Consider the following 17,001-nt stretch of genomic DNA (forward strand, 5'->3'; position numbering starts at 1 on the left):
ACTGTGAGTCAAAAAATTACATGTAAAGTAAAATACACTTTAGGAATGATGAACTTAAGAAAAGACTGAGCCAGAGTCAATGGCTGAATTAAGCACACAACAGCCTTACACAATGGGAGAACCCAATCACCATTTGCAGATAACAAAAAGACAGAGAGGAGAGAAGAGATTGTAGAAAACAGGACTGGTGCAGAATCACCAGCTGGTTTTGTGTCTCAAGTGGGACTAGAACTCCCAGTCTTCCAGCTTCTAGCCTGATGTCTTAACAATTGCACCATTCTAGTTCTCAAAAGGGCCTTACAAGAATCCAAAAATGCAAGCCAAAAATGCAATTAAAATCAGTCTCATCATATTGTTCAGTTATCAGTTAAGACTTGATTTTGCAGTCTCCATCCTGAATAGTCAAAGAGAGCTTCCAAACATACTTCTTTGAGGAATGATTCCACAGTCTGGGAGCCACACAGGAGAGGATCTTCTTCTCATTGGCGGGAGAAGAGCTTCTGGCAATGGGGTCATCAAGAGGCAGAAGGGCCTCTTCTGCTGATCCAAGTAAAGGGAGAGGTTCATGGGAAGCCATGTGGCCATACAGCATCTTAAATCATGCCTGGTTAGCAGCCAGTAACCTCTGCCAATCTCTCAGGATAGGTGCTATATGATCCCTGCTTCTTGTACCAATCTGGTCACTGCCTTTTGCACCAAATGCAATTTTGGCCACTTTACAAAGGAAGCCCTATTGCAGTTGTTGAGATTGTTTTGGACAGATGTCAGCCCGGGGACACGACAGAGGTCTGTGGAGCAGCACCAATCAATGATCAAGGGGATGAACATGAGTCCCCCACAGCACCATCTTCTAGGAGTGGATGGAATCACTGCAGAAATATCTCCCCGCTTCAACTCCACCAGACAACCTACAGTAGAAGGTCACCATAGTTGATGAGATGAAAAGCAGTGAAGAGGTCCAAAACTAACAGAGCTGCACTGTGATGGAGTACAGTGAAGCAGCCATTTCCTAGGAAAGACAGAGCACAATCCAAGGCAGGGCACAGACAAGACACAACACAGTCTGGATCTGGAGAGGAAGTGTGTTAGGATAGCCACTCCCTAAGAATCTCAAAGGACTTATCCATTAAGCTGAGAGTAGGAAAGATTTAGTCTTCTATTGGGTGTGAGCAAATAAAAACGGAAGCTTGGCTGTATTGCTGGCATTCTTGGGCTGGGCCTTGGCATGCATTCCCATCATCGACTTTCCAATGTAGATCATCCACCAAGTGAACAAAACAGTCTCAGGATCATTTCCCAGATGAACCCGATTGAAATGTATCCAGATAATCAGATTTAGAGATGTAATGGTATATCCAGAAAAAAAATCAAAAGTAGAGATGGGAGAGAATATTCTGGAAGGATGGCAAAGTTTGCTCCACTTAAGTGAACACTTTGACTTGTCACGCCTGGCACTGTGTCATTTTTTCAGTGAACTACTTTCCAATGCTAGAAGCATCGCTAACACATAAATATTATTCCTGTCTCATGTAAGGAAAAGAAGGGATCGAGAGCAATCAATACATACTAGCCTGTTGCTAGTTTTTTCCATTTATTATTTGACTCTTTTAAGCATGTCCTTTGTCAATTTCATAACTTTGCCACTGAGAAAAAAGTTTATGAACAAGGAAAGTATAGTTATTTTATACAAAAAAATTGATGCCAATTAAAGATGGCTTGAGAGCGGAATGCACTCCTATGAGCCTAAATAGCTTTACATACTTCTTCAGGAAAAGGGAGTTAGAAGTTAGGCAATTCTGTATACCGGAAAAGTTACAATCTATTTCCAAAAGCAACGACACTCCCTCCAACACATACCAGATAACACACCCATTGACTCTGAGGAACAAGAAAAACTAAATCCAGTTGATAGCTATACACCATCACTTGTGATTATAGGAAAACTTCCCTTTGCGTTATAAATCAAAATACAAATGGAGACACTCCTTTAAGAAGATGATTACTGGCAAATGGACTTGGAAGTGTGTGTTTTGCCCAATTGAAGAAGTTTTCTGCCAGTCAAAGGCAACTAATCCTGCTTCCCAGTCTCACTTGATAGAACTGAACCTTCTATGCAAACAATCAAAATCAAAGGTTTCCTTGTAACCTAATTTTTCCCATATAACTTTCATTAAAAATGGTGTGGGGGGGAAAGCTTTATACCCTGTTCTAATTATCGATTCCTGGTTATTATCTATTGATTCTGAAGGTTAGAAGAGATTTGGGGTATCAGCTACGGTAGTCCAACCCATTGACCAACAGAATGGCATAACTCACCGCGGATAGCACTATTGCCACACCAAGTCACTGCCGCTAAGTCACCACAGGACAACTCCATGCAGCCAACTTGCCACAGGGACAACTCACCATAGGCAGCTGAAGGGCTCAGAACCACTGCTGATACTACAGCCATGCCAGGCTCAGAGCTGCTGGTAATGCCGCACCAGGCACTGTGCCAGGCTCAAAGCTGCCACCAATGCCCTGTGTGAGTTCAATGAAGCAGTGGCTCCGCAGAAGCAGTGACAGTGGGTGTGCAAATGGGAAGCCCCCCGTCTCCATTGTCTCCCTGCTGCCCACCATGACTGCCATCACCACCATCCTGGCCTCTTCCCCTTGCAGCTTAGTGTGGCAGCAGCGGTGATGGGTGTGAAAAGGGGAAGCCCCCGGCGACCTCCCCATCGTCCACTCCGCCTTGTGCTCTGCCCACCTGCTTGCTCAACCACCTGGCTCTCTCTCCACCTGCCTGTGGCAAGTTGGCCATGAGTAATTGTCCTGCGGTGACTTGGCAGAGGTGAGTTGGTGGTGACAAGCTGGCCACAGAGAATTGTCCTGAGCCCCTGTGCAGGATAGGAATTGACCACAATAACCAGTCAAGACAACCTCTCTTTAAACCTCTTTGCAAAGGATAATGTACTACCTCCTTGTCCATTACTGAATAGCACTTAGTAGTAAACCATCTTTTCTGAAGTCCAAGTGAAATTTCCTTTCTTACAAGATAAGACAGAAAGAGAACAAACGCAAAGCATACGAGGCCATCAAGAGAGTCAAGGAATTGCAATGGAAATGGCCTGGTCACATAGCAAGAAGAACTGAAGGCAGGTGGACCAAGGCAGCCATAGAATGGATCCCACTTGATAAAAAGCATCCACAAGAGAGACCTAAAACAAGATGGATGGAGGACACCAACAAGTATTGCGAGCCCAATTGCAAAAGAAAGCTCAGGACTGTATTGGTTGGAAACAATGGAAGAGGCCTTCATCCTGCAATGGATAGACAATGGCTAAAAGGATCATGTCGAATAAGCCATTGTTTCTTTTCCTGCCTTTTGGAATCAAGAAAACAACTGTCCACATCTTGCTTCACTGAGACTGTTGAGAGGTATAGACTTAAAGCCTCCCCCTACCCCCAACAAATGTCTTCACTCCCTTGCTAAACCCCAGACTGAAATAATGGGCCACCCATTGCCTACAGCTTTTAAAGGATTAAGTCTTCCTGATGCAAAGGGTTTCTCCTCATGGAATACAGCTCTTCTTCTGGGGAAGGAGAAAATTTTGAATTCTTGAACAGAACTCTAGAACAGCAGGTTTTAGAATGAGCCTCCTTTACACCCTATAATTAATACAGACAAGTCTTAACTCATTTATCCACTAATTATGCAACTGTGTTGGAAAGCTGAACACCTACTATGAAGTATTATTAGTGGATAAATTAGTGGATAAACATGTACTCTTTGTATTTTAAAAAAGTAAACAACCCAGTAAGACTGCCTCCTGAAAACAAACTAATTATTCACAGAAGAGTCTTTGAAGCTATTTCAAAGCTGTAACACCTATAGCCAAAATCCCTTGAAAAAATGAGCTTGCTATGTATTCAATTGCACTCTCCAACAAATAATCCTCAACCAAGATTGTTGTGCTGATTAAATGGACACACCTTCAGTTCATCTTACAAGCAAACTAAAATTCTAATCTTTCTCATGAATTGCTAAATTCATTCCCCCCAGAATATTACAGAATTTGGAATTAGAGTCAGTTTGGCCACATTCAGAACCAGACCCAAATTGTGGCATAACTAGCATATAACCACATAGTACAGAAGTACTATGTCCCCAAACTGAACAGAAACATTTCAAAGGAAATTTAATGTAATCATTAATCATAATTACATGTTATCATCAAATAATGATGGCAACTGGGGCATTATGTGATCGCCATTTGCAACCTTCTGATGGCTTCCCCACTCAATTTATGGCAAATTGAGATCACATATGAGGTGGGATATTCCATAAGGATACAAGGAGTCGTCACAATTACCTTTTGTTCAATTGCTGAATAACTGTTGGTCATTAAAAACAGAGCCACCTATAGTTCACTTTTCCTATATTGTTTTTCTTGGCATTATATAATTCCAGAAAATCTACAATAATTTACAGGCTAGTCACTAGATTCCAGATAGTACTTCAAAAGTATACAAGAAGCATGTTTTATGCACAAAAAGCAGCATAACTTAAAATATGACTTCATGCACCATTTCAAACAATACAAGACAATCTATTACACAACGTGCACAGTAGAGACTAAAAGAATAAACATGGGTGCAAATATTACTCTACAAGAATAGTAGAATATCCTTGCAAGATTACACCTTTGAGATAGTTATTCCAATAAAATAAGCAATTTTATATCAACATCAACAACAAAAAGTTCAATGTCTTTGCTGGGATACTCTTTTTACAGAATACATGGAATGTATCAGTTGGAAAAAGTTCATCCACTAGTTTGCAAGGACTCTTTGATCCGTCTCACATGCGTTATCAAACCACTTTTCCGGGGTCTCTATGTATTTGGTTTTTCCTATTCAGATGCAAGGCCCCACACTTTACACAGGTGAAAGTGGACTGGCCGTAATGTTCAAACATTTGTAAGGTAATTTGAATTGTGATTTTGTCCTTTAAGGCATTAGCCAATTTCCCTACATTAGTGTTATTTAACAAATTTTATAAACCTCTCTTCTACTTCAACATTACTAACCTAAATGCCATGGGGAAAACCCCCCACTATCAGTTGTGACAAAGATTACTGAGTATAGTGATGAATCTACTGCACAAGATCTAAAACTCCTCAACAAACGCACCTCAGCACTCCTACCTTCCGAGAATATTAAAACCACACACTGGCAGTACAGCCATCTGCTAACCAAATGTAGATTACGACAAGTTGCAACACTTGGCCAAGTATTTTGCAGGACAGTTAATCTTGTCTTTGCTCTCTTTACATCCGATTTTGAGTATGCATCCAAGGTGTACCTGTTCTGTTCATTCAGTATGTCAAGCATCAGCAATATTCAGGTGGTTACTGAACACAAAACAAAAGTACTGCCTTCATTGTGCTGAGGACCTTGCAGCCTAATTCGACTTCATGGGCCAGAGTTCTACATGGAAGAAACAGATGTGATCAGAGTTCGTATTCTGCTGTATCCCATGGGCAGCTTACAACAGTTGTTTGGTATTGCTTAGAGAAGACTCAACATTCACATGCAACATTTTAATCCACATCTGTCAAAGTGGCATCTTGAGATGTAGCCCTAATCTGGTAAAGCACAGAGAATGTAGGATGAAAAACAGGCATTCCAAAGAAGCCGATTGTAAAAGCTGTAAGTTTGATTTTGGATTCCCTTCAATTGGCATGCAAGATAATGGATAATATTAGGGCAAAGGTAACACCCCCAGAGCTACTTTGATCAGTAAGAACAGAAAAAGCTCATACACCAAGAGAGATCCTCTCTAAGAAAAAAAGGTACAAAAACGGCCTCAAACTCCATTTTTCAGCAGACAGAATCCATACTTTAAAATCCAGCCTTGACCGGACAACAGTTAAGAAATAAAAACTGTTGAGCGGTCGGTCCAAAGTTCAGAAACTGCAGAAACGCCACTTCAGGCGGCAGCAAAACCTCCCCGCTGAGAAGAGGCCCCTGCATCGCTTTCACAGGAACCGTTTCTCCAGACGAACAAGCGGCTTCACTGCCGCCCTGCAGGGCGCTTTCCCGGCCCCCCTTCCGTGAAAGGCGGGACCTGCGGGCTGCAGACCGAGTGGGCTCCGGGAGGTGGGAAAGTCCGGGGAAAGAAGGCGCCTCCCCCGACCCGGCCTTCCCGCCGCGGCCTCCGGGAACCTCCGCTGGGACGGGCTGAAGAGGTTGCGCCGCTGCCAAGAGAGCCGGGTTTTCCCCGGCGCGCTTCCTCGCCTCCCCTCCCCGCCTCCCCTCAGCCGCCGCCGCCGCCGCCGCCATCCCGGACGCCTTGCCCTACCCGCAGGAGCCGGCCGTACCCCTTGGCGCCAGCCCGCCCGGACTTTCGGGGAGGAGGAGGGAGGCCTCGCCTCCGGCGCAGAGGGCTAAGCGAGCGAGCGGCTTCTGGGCAGCCACGGAGACCCCCCTCCGCCTGTCCAGGGAGCTCCGGCGGCCGAGCCGCACCGGGAACGCCGGCGGCCGCCGAGAACGACCCCGTCCGCGCTTCCCCGCTCACCCCTCCGAGGCCGCTCCCGGCGGGCGAGGCCTCCGGCTTCCTCAGACGCGACTTGAGGCTCTTCATGGTGCCGGTACCGGAGCCGCCGCCGCCCGGCGGGACGGAGCACCACTTTCCTCAGCCGCGCGGGAGGAGCGCAGGCGCCGTGTCAGACAGCCCCGGCCAATCGGGCCGCGAGGGGGGCGGGACTTCCTTGCCTGGCCTCTGGGCGGAGCCGGCGGGGCCTTCGAAGGGCCGCTCCCTCCCTCCTCCCTCTCTCTCTCTCCTTCCCTCCCCGCGAGCGGTCCTTGGGGAAAACGAGGCTGGGAAGCGCCTCCTCGGCCTCGTACAACGGCAAAGAGCCCAGGGATTCTCCCAGCTCCTAAACCGGAAGCCGGCAGGATGAGGAGCGACCAAGCGGGGGGGGGTCCGGAGCGCGACCGGAAGGGCCTGCTTGCCGAGTCCCACCTGCTGACACTAATAGGGGGGACCTGGAGCTCCCCGCTCCTCTCACGGCTGGTGAGACGGGGAGAATCAGCCTGCGAGTGGTGGCCTTGCAGCTCCATGCGCGGAAGGGCTTGTGGCAACCGACACCCTAATTTCCACAGGGAACTATTGGAGCTCACAGAGCAGCCTCATGTGCCAACGGCTTGGTCCCCTCGTCCAATTGCAGCTGCAGGGTTTTCTTCAAGGGAAGCCCGTCTACCAGCCTTGCAGTCATCCTCGGTGAAGCTGGCCAACGCGTGCTTGCCCATGAACGCTGCCTCCCAATCTATCAAAAGGAGCAATCGGCACACCTAGTGAGTCTGCAGAAGTCCTCTTGACCGCAGCTACCATGTGTTAATGGAACAGGAGTTCAGGGGGGGGCTCCCCAGTTTGCTTGCTGGTTCTGTTAGCGATAATGCCAATCCAAACTATGGGTGGAAAGTCATTAGATCCAGGGAATGCTAAAGCCTAAAGTCTTCTCTGCAATCAGCACCACCTGGAACTGACTCCAAAGGAAAAAAGATAACAGCACAGCACCACGTCTCCATTCTTAACTCCCAAACCTGGCCCAGGAAGATATCATGGTTAAGGATATCAAGGGTCATTGCGAGATCAAGGAGGGCCAGGATAGAGAGGCCAAACCCAGCTCCTACCAGAGGTCAATACATGTGAGATCAATGCTGCTTGAGGCCCATATCCAGACCTGACGCCCAACCAAAGGGTTCTGAATAATCTGCTTCTTCCAGGGTTCTCTAAATGGCAGTGCAGCCACTTTTTCAACATCCTTCCCAAAAAGGAAAAATTGGAGACAGGACAGACATTCTCTAATGTGGTGGATCCAATCATGTCTTCTTGCAGAAGGAGTAAATCACCACCTACTTAACCAATGGTGACATCTCCCTCTGCATGAACATCATTGGGATCAGTGGATGGCATCTCTGGGTGTTTCAACTGAAGCCTGCATAAAAATCTTTATTGCCCATGAGGTGTCATGAGAACCCATTCTATCATTTTTACCTGTGGCTGTGCTGGACCAATGCACCAGAGTTCTGGTTTTATGATGCCTTTGATTAAAACTTACTAACATCTGCTAGAGTCATTTTTGATCCATAGAGATAAGTTGTTTTATAGTGAGTTCAGATAAATCACCAGATCTGTATCAAGACTGATTCTCACTTTTACCTACATTTTTCCTTCACTTGTAGCTTGACAATAACAGATTGGGGGTGGGGCAGTTTTTAGAAGTTAATAAGTTTCTGTTGTGGTCCATCAGACTCAGACGATGAGGTTGGGGAGGAACATGGGCCAGTTCTGGAGCCTGGGGAAGGCTCTGATGGATGCTCTGTGTCAGACACAGAGATAGAGTCTGACATTTCCCAGCCACCGGAGAGGGGGCTGTCTTTAGAGGCTTATATGAGGGAGAACAGCTGGGGCATGTTCCAGATAGATGTATGCGCAGAGCAGTTAGGAGAGGTGAACAACAGAGGACAAGGAGTCAACTCGGGAAGCAAAGCACATGTGGGTGTTGAATGGCTCCTTCCTGCCTGGGGAATAAATAGAAGGAAAGGGGAATGGTTATCGTAGGAGGCAATAGTTTGTATTTCTGAAGATTTGTTCATTGTGTTTTGTGCCAGAGACTCCTTGCCAGAACTTAATTTGCAGCCTTTCGGCTGGGAGCTCATAGCAATTATCCCAAGTAACTGATAAGGTATGAAACTACAATTAATTCCTTGAAGGACTATTGCCTGGATTTTTAGGTGGGTGAATGCAATTAATTCACAAGAGGTAAATAAAGGGTTTTTTCCATGATGAGTCTATTTCTTGCTTCTGCTAAGGCTGGGTCAGAACAGTTCCCATTTGAGGTGTGGACAGACCACAAGAACCTAAAGACATTAAACACCCCAAGGAAGCTATCCGCTAAGCAGGTCTGATGGGCTCAGTATTTTAACAGCTTCAATTGGGGGGGGGGAGGGTTTCTTAGCAGATGCCCTCTATTATATGCTCCAGTACAGAAATGCCCAAGAGGAAGTAGTAAAAGTCATCATCCCATTCAGGCAGCTCACAGCACCAGTGCTTATGAGACAGCAAAGAATGGTCTGCCTGCAGTCAGGTAGAGACTCGATGCAGCTGCTAAAAGATGCCTTGGGGGAGAGGGAACAAGTGGTTCCAAAGACATAAGTGTGACTTGATGGTAAATAATGGCTTGGCATGGAAGGGGAGTAAGTTGTACATCCCAGCCAACCTTAGTCCTGCAGGGGAGCCATGACACGAAAATCGCAGGGCATTTTGCCTCTGTGAAGACCATTTGGTAAAGAGACAGTTTTGGTGGCCAAAAATGAAAAAGGACATAGAAGCCTATGTGGCCAGTTGCCATGTGTGTGCCTCTATGAAGCACCTTCCTGGGAAGCTTCCAGGTTTGCTACAGTCAGTAGCCAACTCTGCTAACCTGTGAGAGAAGATATCCATGGACTTTATTGTGGAGTTGCCTGAGAGTGCTGGGAATACATTAATCTGGACTGTGATTGACCTGTTCTTGAAGCAAGCATACTTTGTGGCATGTCCAAAGAATCCCTCAGCCCATGTCCAAGCCAAGATGTTTGTGCAGCACATCTACAGACATGAAACAATAATTACAACACCTAATTCCTATTGGGGCTGCTGAGGGTACTTAGTATAAAACCATAACTAACCTTGCTATCTAACATCTGGAACAGCCACCCACCTGCTAAATGATAGCCCCTCCACCATACTAGATATCGTAACTTTCCCTTGAGATACCTGGAATCAAGAATCTTTTTGACCTCATAGTGCTCCTCTCCCTTGACTAGGATGGATGGAGGAGGTAGTTCTCTAACTGATCTCAACCCAGGCTCCTGAAAAGGTTTGAATGAAATACTGGATGATCCCGTCTGAGGCTTTTCGGCAACTTTAGCTCCACTGTCACTGGATTTGCAATATGCTTGTAGCTTAGGAGTGAAATCAACATGAGGGATACACCATTTGATTACACCAATCGCACAAAGTCCTTGTGAAAAGGAATGGGTGTCACAGAACATACTATCATAGGGCTGGAAGGGCCCATGGTGTTGTTCTAGTCCAACTCCCTATTCATAGCAGGAACCTCATTTAATCCTAATCAAATGGTTGTCCAGTCTATTTTTGAAAACCTATGGTGAAGGAGCACTCACAATTCTAGGAAGCAAACTATTCCACTGATTAATTGTTCTCATTTCCTTTTTATTTCTAGGTTGTATCTCTCTTTAACAAGTTTCCACCTGTTGCTGTTGACTTTACTCACTATTGAACTGCATCATTGGATAGATTGTTAGATAGATCTTGTCCCCAATGGCCACAGATTAAGATGATGTGGATTGTCTAAGAACAAATGATTGGCAACTTTGAAGAGAGTGGTTTAAAATAAGGAGAAAATTTCTAACAGAGAGTTATGAAGCAATGGAGCAGCTTATTTCTAATCACGGGCTTTCCAAGAAAAAAAACAATACCGTTAGTCCAGAATGGTAGGGGAATTCCTGCTGTGAGCAGGGACTTGGACTTGAAGACCTCCAAGGTTTCCTCCAATTCTATAATTCAAAGAAATGTGGCCTTCATCAGGCAAAGGTTCAATTGGTAGGTGAGAGAAAAGAGCCAAAGACAGAACATATTATTGCTTGGTGTGGTATATGACCCCAATAGGATTTTTGCAAAATTTATCTCCACATACTCTGTGTGTTGTATACATTGAACTAATCCTCCATGCATAATTAAATTGATGCCTGATTTAACCATACACTTAAACATATGCACTGGATTTGTGCAACACCATGGGTTAAAATATGATTATCTGATTTATGGTGTTGTGTGAATATAGCCTTTATCTCTCTGAGAAAGGCATGCTAGTTCTCTAGATAGCACTTTCTTCAGCTGGGGAGTGGGGCAATCAGGGACCTATCCCAAATCAAGCAAATATTCACAGTGCGGGATCTTTTTTTCTGCATGCCAGGATGGTCTTTCACATTAAGACAGTTTCCTGAGAAAAGCAAGTTAACCTTCTCCAAGCTGCAGAAGCACCAGCAGAAAAAGGGTTGAGCAGAAAGAAGAACTTTTATCCACCTGCCCTTCCTCTTCAATTATTTTAGAAGTTGCAGCAGCTGACAAATAAGAATTAATTGGCTAGGAGCTGTTAAAATGCACTTGGAGTCATTAACCTGGCTCACTTATGGAGCCTGTCTGTCTTGCCTATGTGGTATCTGAGCCAGGTGATTTTAAAGCAAAGCCTTTTGCAGAGGTTGAGAAATGGTCTCATAAGGCAGCTGTCCTCCAGCTGGTGTCTCTAAGGCTATATTGACTGAAATTATGGGTGTTGCAGTCTGACAAGCCTGAGGCTTTCATGTCGAGGCAGGCTATTCTAAAGGTCGGGACAACAGGTACTGAGAGAAGCAAGGGACTCTGGGAAAAAGAGCACTTTGCCAGTGGTGGACCATCTCTTAATCTCAATCTGGACTTCTAGATGGACTCCAATATGATCTAAGGATTTGCTCAGATATAAATGTTTTTACATCCAACTATTAATGTCTTTAAAGCTGGGCAACAGACTAGAAACCGACTGGGAGCTACTGAGCTGACAAAAAGGCCCAGTTAGTCACCAATTGCTTTCTTATAGGCCAGGTGAGATTCCAGACCATCTTAGAATTTGACACAAAAACAGGAGGCAATATTAACAGGAGGGACAATTGAATTTAAATAGAGAGGGACAATACATACTTGATAGAAAACTTCCTTGAGTGAATATAGGTTTTAGTCAATTTATTTATTTATTTAGAAAATTAGAAAATAATTTGTGACCTTAAGCAAACAGCTCTGGTGACCAAAACAAAAGCTACATCAAGAGCATGCCAAACATGCACCCCATGAGGGGGGGGGACAGTATTGTGAAGCAGGTCCATGGTGATCATGAGCTCTCAAACCACCTCTGCTCTGGGGCCACAGAAGGCAGGTAGAAGTGTGCCAGAATGATAAGCCAGGGAAACTCCGTGTCAAGGAGCCCACAGACAATGAGCACAAGCAGGGAAGCCAGTGTGCCGCAGAGAGAGTGTAGCAGTAATCCCAACTGATTATGGAACAGTTTCATGAATGGCTTTCATCATCATCACCTTAGCCATTGTCTATCCATGGCAGAATGAAGGCCTCTTCCACTGTTTCCAACCAATACAGTCCTGAGCTTTCTTCTGCAATTGGGCCCACAATACTCGTTGGTGTCCTCAATCCATCTTGTTTTAGGCGGAGGTAGTATTCAACCGGTTCGGACCAGTTCAGGCGAACCAGAAGCAGAAATTTGACCTGGCCCCTGCCAGCCAAGTTGCCGGTCACCCACTCTCTCCACCTGCCTGCTCACCGCTTGCCTTCCTCACCTGCTTGCCCCACCCAGTCAGTCCTCACCTCCTATGGGGCACACTGGGTCCTCGCTTGTCCATACGCAGTGTCTTTGCTCTGCAGTTTGCCTTTCTAAGCTGCCTTGCCACGCGGTGCCTGCACCATGATATCTGTATCAGCTGCCCTGATCTGCCTGTTACAGGTAAGTCTGTGAGTCGCGCAACCCCCCCACTGTCTCCAGAGCTTGCGGTCCCCCCCTCCACTGTCCCTGGGCTCACTTGGCTAGCTAAGCCGCCAGCAGAGCCCCGTCTCAGGTGGTGACACTGGCTGTGACTTAGCTAGCTTCCTTCCCCCACTGTTCACGCCTGCCTTCTCCTGCCTTCTTCCACATGGCCCGTGGCCTCACCATGCTTCCCTGCCTTCCCAGCGGTCCCTGTGGCCAGGTCCATTGCCCACGCTTGCCTAGAGAACCCAGGCAGTCCTCAAACTACATCCTCCCCCCCCAGGCCAAAATAATTTACCTGGCCTGTGGTCTGCCGCACTTGGCCAAAGGGCTGTAGATGGGGTCAGTGCAGGTGGGGGTGGCACGAGCACAGGTGGCTGAAGCGGTTTGGGTAAGGCTCTTACCTTACTGTCCCATCTGTAAAGCGCTGCAGCGGAGAAAAGCAGCTGCTGACCCGGAGAGCACATGGAGCTGCTCCACGTAGTCACCAGTGACCTGTTTGCAATTCTCTTCCCTGCTGCTCTTGCTGTGCTGTCTTGTGCAGCGAAGTGAAATTTACAGTAAAATTTATCTTAGCAACCAGGAGTTGCCACTTTGGGTCCCATCCAGAAAATGCTCTGGGTGGCAGAGAGAAACTGCATTCAACCTGGCTGTTTTTCTCTGCCACTCACAGCACTTTCCTGATGGGAGTGAAGTTGAACCCAAAGCTAAATTTTGCTGTTTCTCTCTGCCACCCACAGCTTTTTCTGGACTAAGACTTAACAGGAGGACCCAAAACGGCAACTCCTGGTTGCTAAAGTAAATGTTGCTGTGCTGCATGGGGTGGGGAGGGGAGGGGGGGAGATTTAGAAAACTCATCTTCATAAATGGGAGAAAACAAAGCAACAGGGAAGCAATGTGCCAAATATACAAAAACCAAAAACAATTCCAGACATGTGTGACCCCAGGTGGACGGGCATATATCCGTGACCCGTCAAAACCACGGTCCACAAAAGCGCGATCGACGAAAGCGCGCATTTGACATCATCATAGCGCGACGAAAAAAATTAAAAATTGAAATAACAATAAAATTAAAGCAAGCCGATTCACATAAAGGTAAGGGTTAGGTTTAGGTTTAGGGTTAGGGTTAGGTTAAGGGTTAGGGTTAGGTTTAGAGCGTTAGGGTTACGTTAAATTTTACGTTAAAGGTTAGCGTTAGGTTTAGCGTTAGGTTAAGGGTTAGGTTTAGGGTTAGATTTAGGCTTAGGTTAAGGGTTAGGTTTAGGGTTAGGTTTAGGGTTAGGTTTGGGGGGGTTAGGGTAAGGTTTTTGCTTTATTTTTACATTTTTCCATCACAGCGCGATGTTTTCGTCGCGCTGTGATGACGTCAAATGCACGCTTTCGTCGACCGCGATTTTGTCGTCCACGGTTTTGTGGTGGAACCCATATATCATTTTCCCATCTCGTGAGGGTATAAAGTGAGGCGGTGCAATGAAGGAGATTTCACTACCAAAGGAGAAGCCACGCACTGTCCTCCCAGAGTTGCCACGTCGATTGAGTTGCTGCCTGAGTTGAGGTTAGCTGGAGTTCGCCTAGAAGCCGGTAGCGTGGGGCAGTGGGAGAGTGTGCATGAAAGAGGGGAAGAGCGAGTGAGGGAGTCCATTAGGGGGATGAGTGACTGACATGCACGCGCAGTGATTGTTGGGGAGAGGTGAGGTGGGAAAAGAGGGTCAATGCTCCTTGCCCCGAAATCCTTACAGAATCATAGGATAGCAGGGTCAGAAAGGACCTTGGAGGTCATCTAGTCCCACTCCCTGCTCCAGCAGGAAACTTTATATCGTCAGAATTATTTTGGTGCCTCTAACACAGAAGAAAATTGCCAGAAAGAAGAAGGAGTTTACTAGGACAAGGCTGCCATGCAGAGGAAGGCAGAGGTAGTCCTTGACATATGACCACAATTGAGCCCATAATTTTGCTTGCTAAGCAAGAGCGTTGTTAAGTGTGTTTCACCACATTTTACTCAATCGATGGTGTTGAGGATTAATAAAATCCTCCACTTACGACCAGGAGGCCAGCAACAGTCTATGCTGAGCCCTGATTGGCTGAGGCGCAGCATAGATTGTTGCTAACCAGCCAAGCCGTTCTCATTGGCCAGGGTACTGCGTCAGCAGTTGCTGGACGCTACCCGGCCTCCCATTGGTTTCCCATTGAACAAATGTTGTATAAATACCTTGGCGCGGATTTTGACATTTTGAATCGCTGTCAGCTCCTGCTTGCTTCCAATAAATCTGTTCTTGTTGAAGTCCTGGCTCTCGCGTCGTTCCTGCCTCGATCTCTTAAAGATGACATCTCCTGACTCTAACAGTCATATGCGGGCTAGGGAAGAACATCTGAAGGCATGTGTAATGTTCTAATATACAAAAGTTATAGTTAAATGTGTGGCAGAAAGTGGACTCTCGGTGTGTTTTTCCAAATGCAGTAAGTGTGAAGTTGAATGTGTATAGTTTTAGAAGAGAGGTTGTGTGTGTGTTTGTGTGTGTGTGTTTGTGTGTGTAGTAGATGTATCTTTTTGTGTGCCTATACCTACTCTATACTATGTAATATGTATATGTACACATATGATATATAAAGGTAAAGGTTCCCTTCGCACATGTGTGCTAGTCGTTCCCAAATCTAGGGGGCGGTGTTCATCTCCGTTACAAAGCCGAAGAGCCCAGCGCTTTCTTTCCGTGGTCATGTGGCCAGCATGACTAAATGCCGAACCACACGGAACGCTGTTACTGTCCCACCAAAGGTGGTCCCTATTTTTCTACTTGCATTTTTACAAGCTTTCGAACTGCTAGGTTGGCAGAAGCTGGGATAAGTAACAGGAGTTCACTCCGTTATGCGGCACAAGGGATTTGAACCGCCAAACTGCTGACCTTTCTGATCGACAAGCTCAGCGTCTGAGCCACTGAGCCACCACATCCCAATTACCTTTATGGTATATATTTAAGGGGGCCAGATTTTCAGATTGGTAAAGAGGGACACCTTTGACCGGGTTGGGGGGGGGGCCTTGATTAAAAAATTTATATGGAGCAACAAAATTTTTCATACAACGCAAAAATAGTATTGTAATTTTTTTTTATTTCAACATAACTACAATTTACAAATATAAATTGTAACTGTTGGCAAACATCAAAATTTTGATCACGTGACCATGAGAATGCTGCAACGGTCGCTAAGTGTGAAAATGGTCGCTAAGTGTGAAAAATGGTAATCAGTCACTTTTTTCAATGCCATTGTAACTTTGGTCACTAAGCCCATTATACCACTTTTCTTGCCACAGTTCTTAAGTGAATAACTGCAGCTGATAAGTTAGTAGCATAAGTGAATCTGGTTTCCCCATTTGACTTTGTCAAAAGGTCACAAAAAGCAATTACATGACCCCAGGACACTGAAACCATCATAAATACGAATCTGTTGCCAAACATCAAAATTTTGATCGCGTGACCATGAGGATGCTGCAACAGTCGCTAAGTGTGAAAATGGTCACTAAGTGTGAAAAATGGTAATCAGTCACTTTTTTCAATGCCATTGTAACTTTGGTCACTAAACAGCCATGTTCCTGACTTAACAACCACCATGATTCACTTAACATGGCAATAAAAGGTCGCAAAATGAGGCAAAAATCATTTAACAAACGTCTCCCTTAGCAACAGAAATTGAGGGAATCAATCCTGGTCGTAAGTCGAGGATTACCGGTAGCCAATTGCAAAAGGCAACTTTACTTGGAACAGGTGAGATTGTGCCCGCATCCCTTTCATGCCAACATCCCATCCTGTCCATGGGGAGAACTCCACAGGCGGACAAAAGCCCCCAATCCCCTCTCAACCTCCAGCTGACTCTGCCATCCGCCATAACCACACATGCCCCTCAAAGGCAAAACTCAGGGGGCTGAATTCTACAGGGGGAGGAGTAAAGGGGGGATTTGAGGGGCAGCCCAAAGCACCATCTGTCTAAATTTGCATCATGCAGGCAGTAACATTTTCATAGACCATGATCAGAGGAGCAGCTGATCCTATGGAGAGACTCCTCCTGCATTCAGTCCCAGGCCTACAAGTGGAAGTACCCCTTCCTTCCTTCCTCCTTTCACCTTCCTTCCTTCCTTCCTTTCCTCCCTCCCTCCCTCCCTCTTTCTTCCTTCTAGCCTTCCTTCCTTTCCATTCTTTCTCCTTCCTTCCTTCCTCTTGCCTATCTGCCTTCTGTCTTTCTGCTCTTTAGATCTCTCTTCCTCCTTCCTTCCTCTTTCCATCCTTTCACCAAAAATCAGGATGTTTTATTAGCATCAACATCATTCTGCTGAAAATGCCAGATTCTGTGGTACTTCTGGATGAGATTTAGAAAATTACAGAGACATGAGGAA

At 45.9% G+C, this 17,001-nt stretch overlaps 1 protein-coding gene across 3 annotated transcripts in view; it reads right to left on the reverse strand.

Moving 5' to 3' along the window:
- UACA (uveal autoantigen with coiled-coil domains and ankyrin repeats) overlaps positions 1-6,697 on the reverse strand; it is a 58,348-nt gene extending 51,651 nt beyond the window's left edge. For all 3 annotated transcript variants that reach the window (XM_014074176.2, XM_087704432.1, XM_087704431.1), the window contains exon 1: positions 6,560-6,697. In XM_014074176.2, the coding sequence (XP_013929651.2) occupies positions 6,560-6,625 (66 nt within the window). In that variant the 5' untranslated portion in view covers positions 6,626-6,697. The remainder of the gene's footprint in view (positions 1-6,559) is intronic.
- Between the last annotated feature and the right edge of the window lie 10,304 nt (positions 6,698-17,001).

Source organism: Thamnophis sirtalis, unplaced genomic scaffold (genome assembly GCF_051295495.1).
Source record: "Thamnophis sirtalis isolate CommonGarterSnake01/CBP01778 unplaced genomic scaffold, rThaSir2_p1.2 scaffold_2, whole genome shotgun sequence".
Taxonomy (NCBI): domain Eukaryota; kingdom Metazoa; phylum Chordata; class Lepidosauria; order Squamata; family Natricidae; genus Thamnophis; species Thamnophis sirtalis.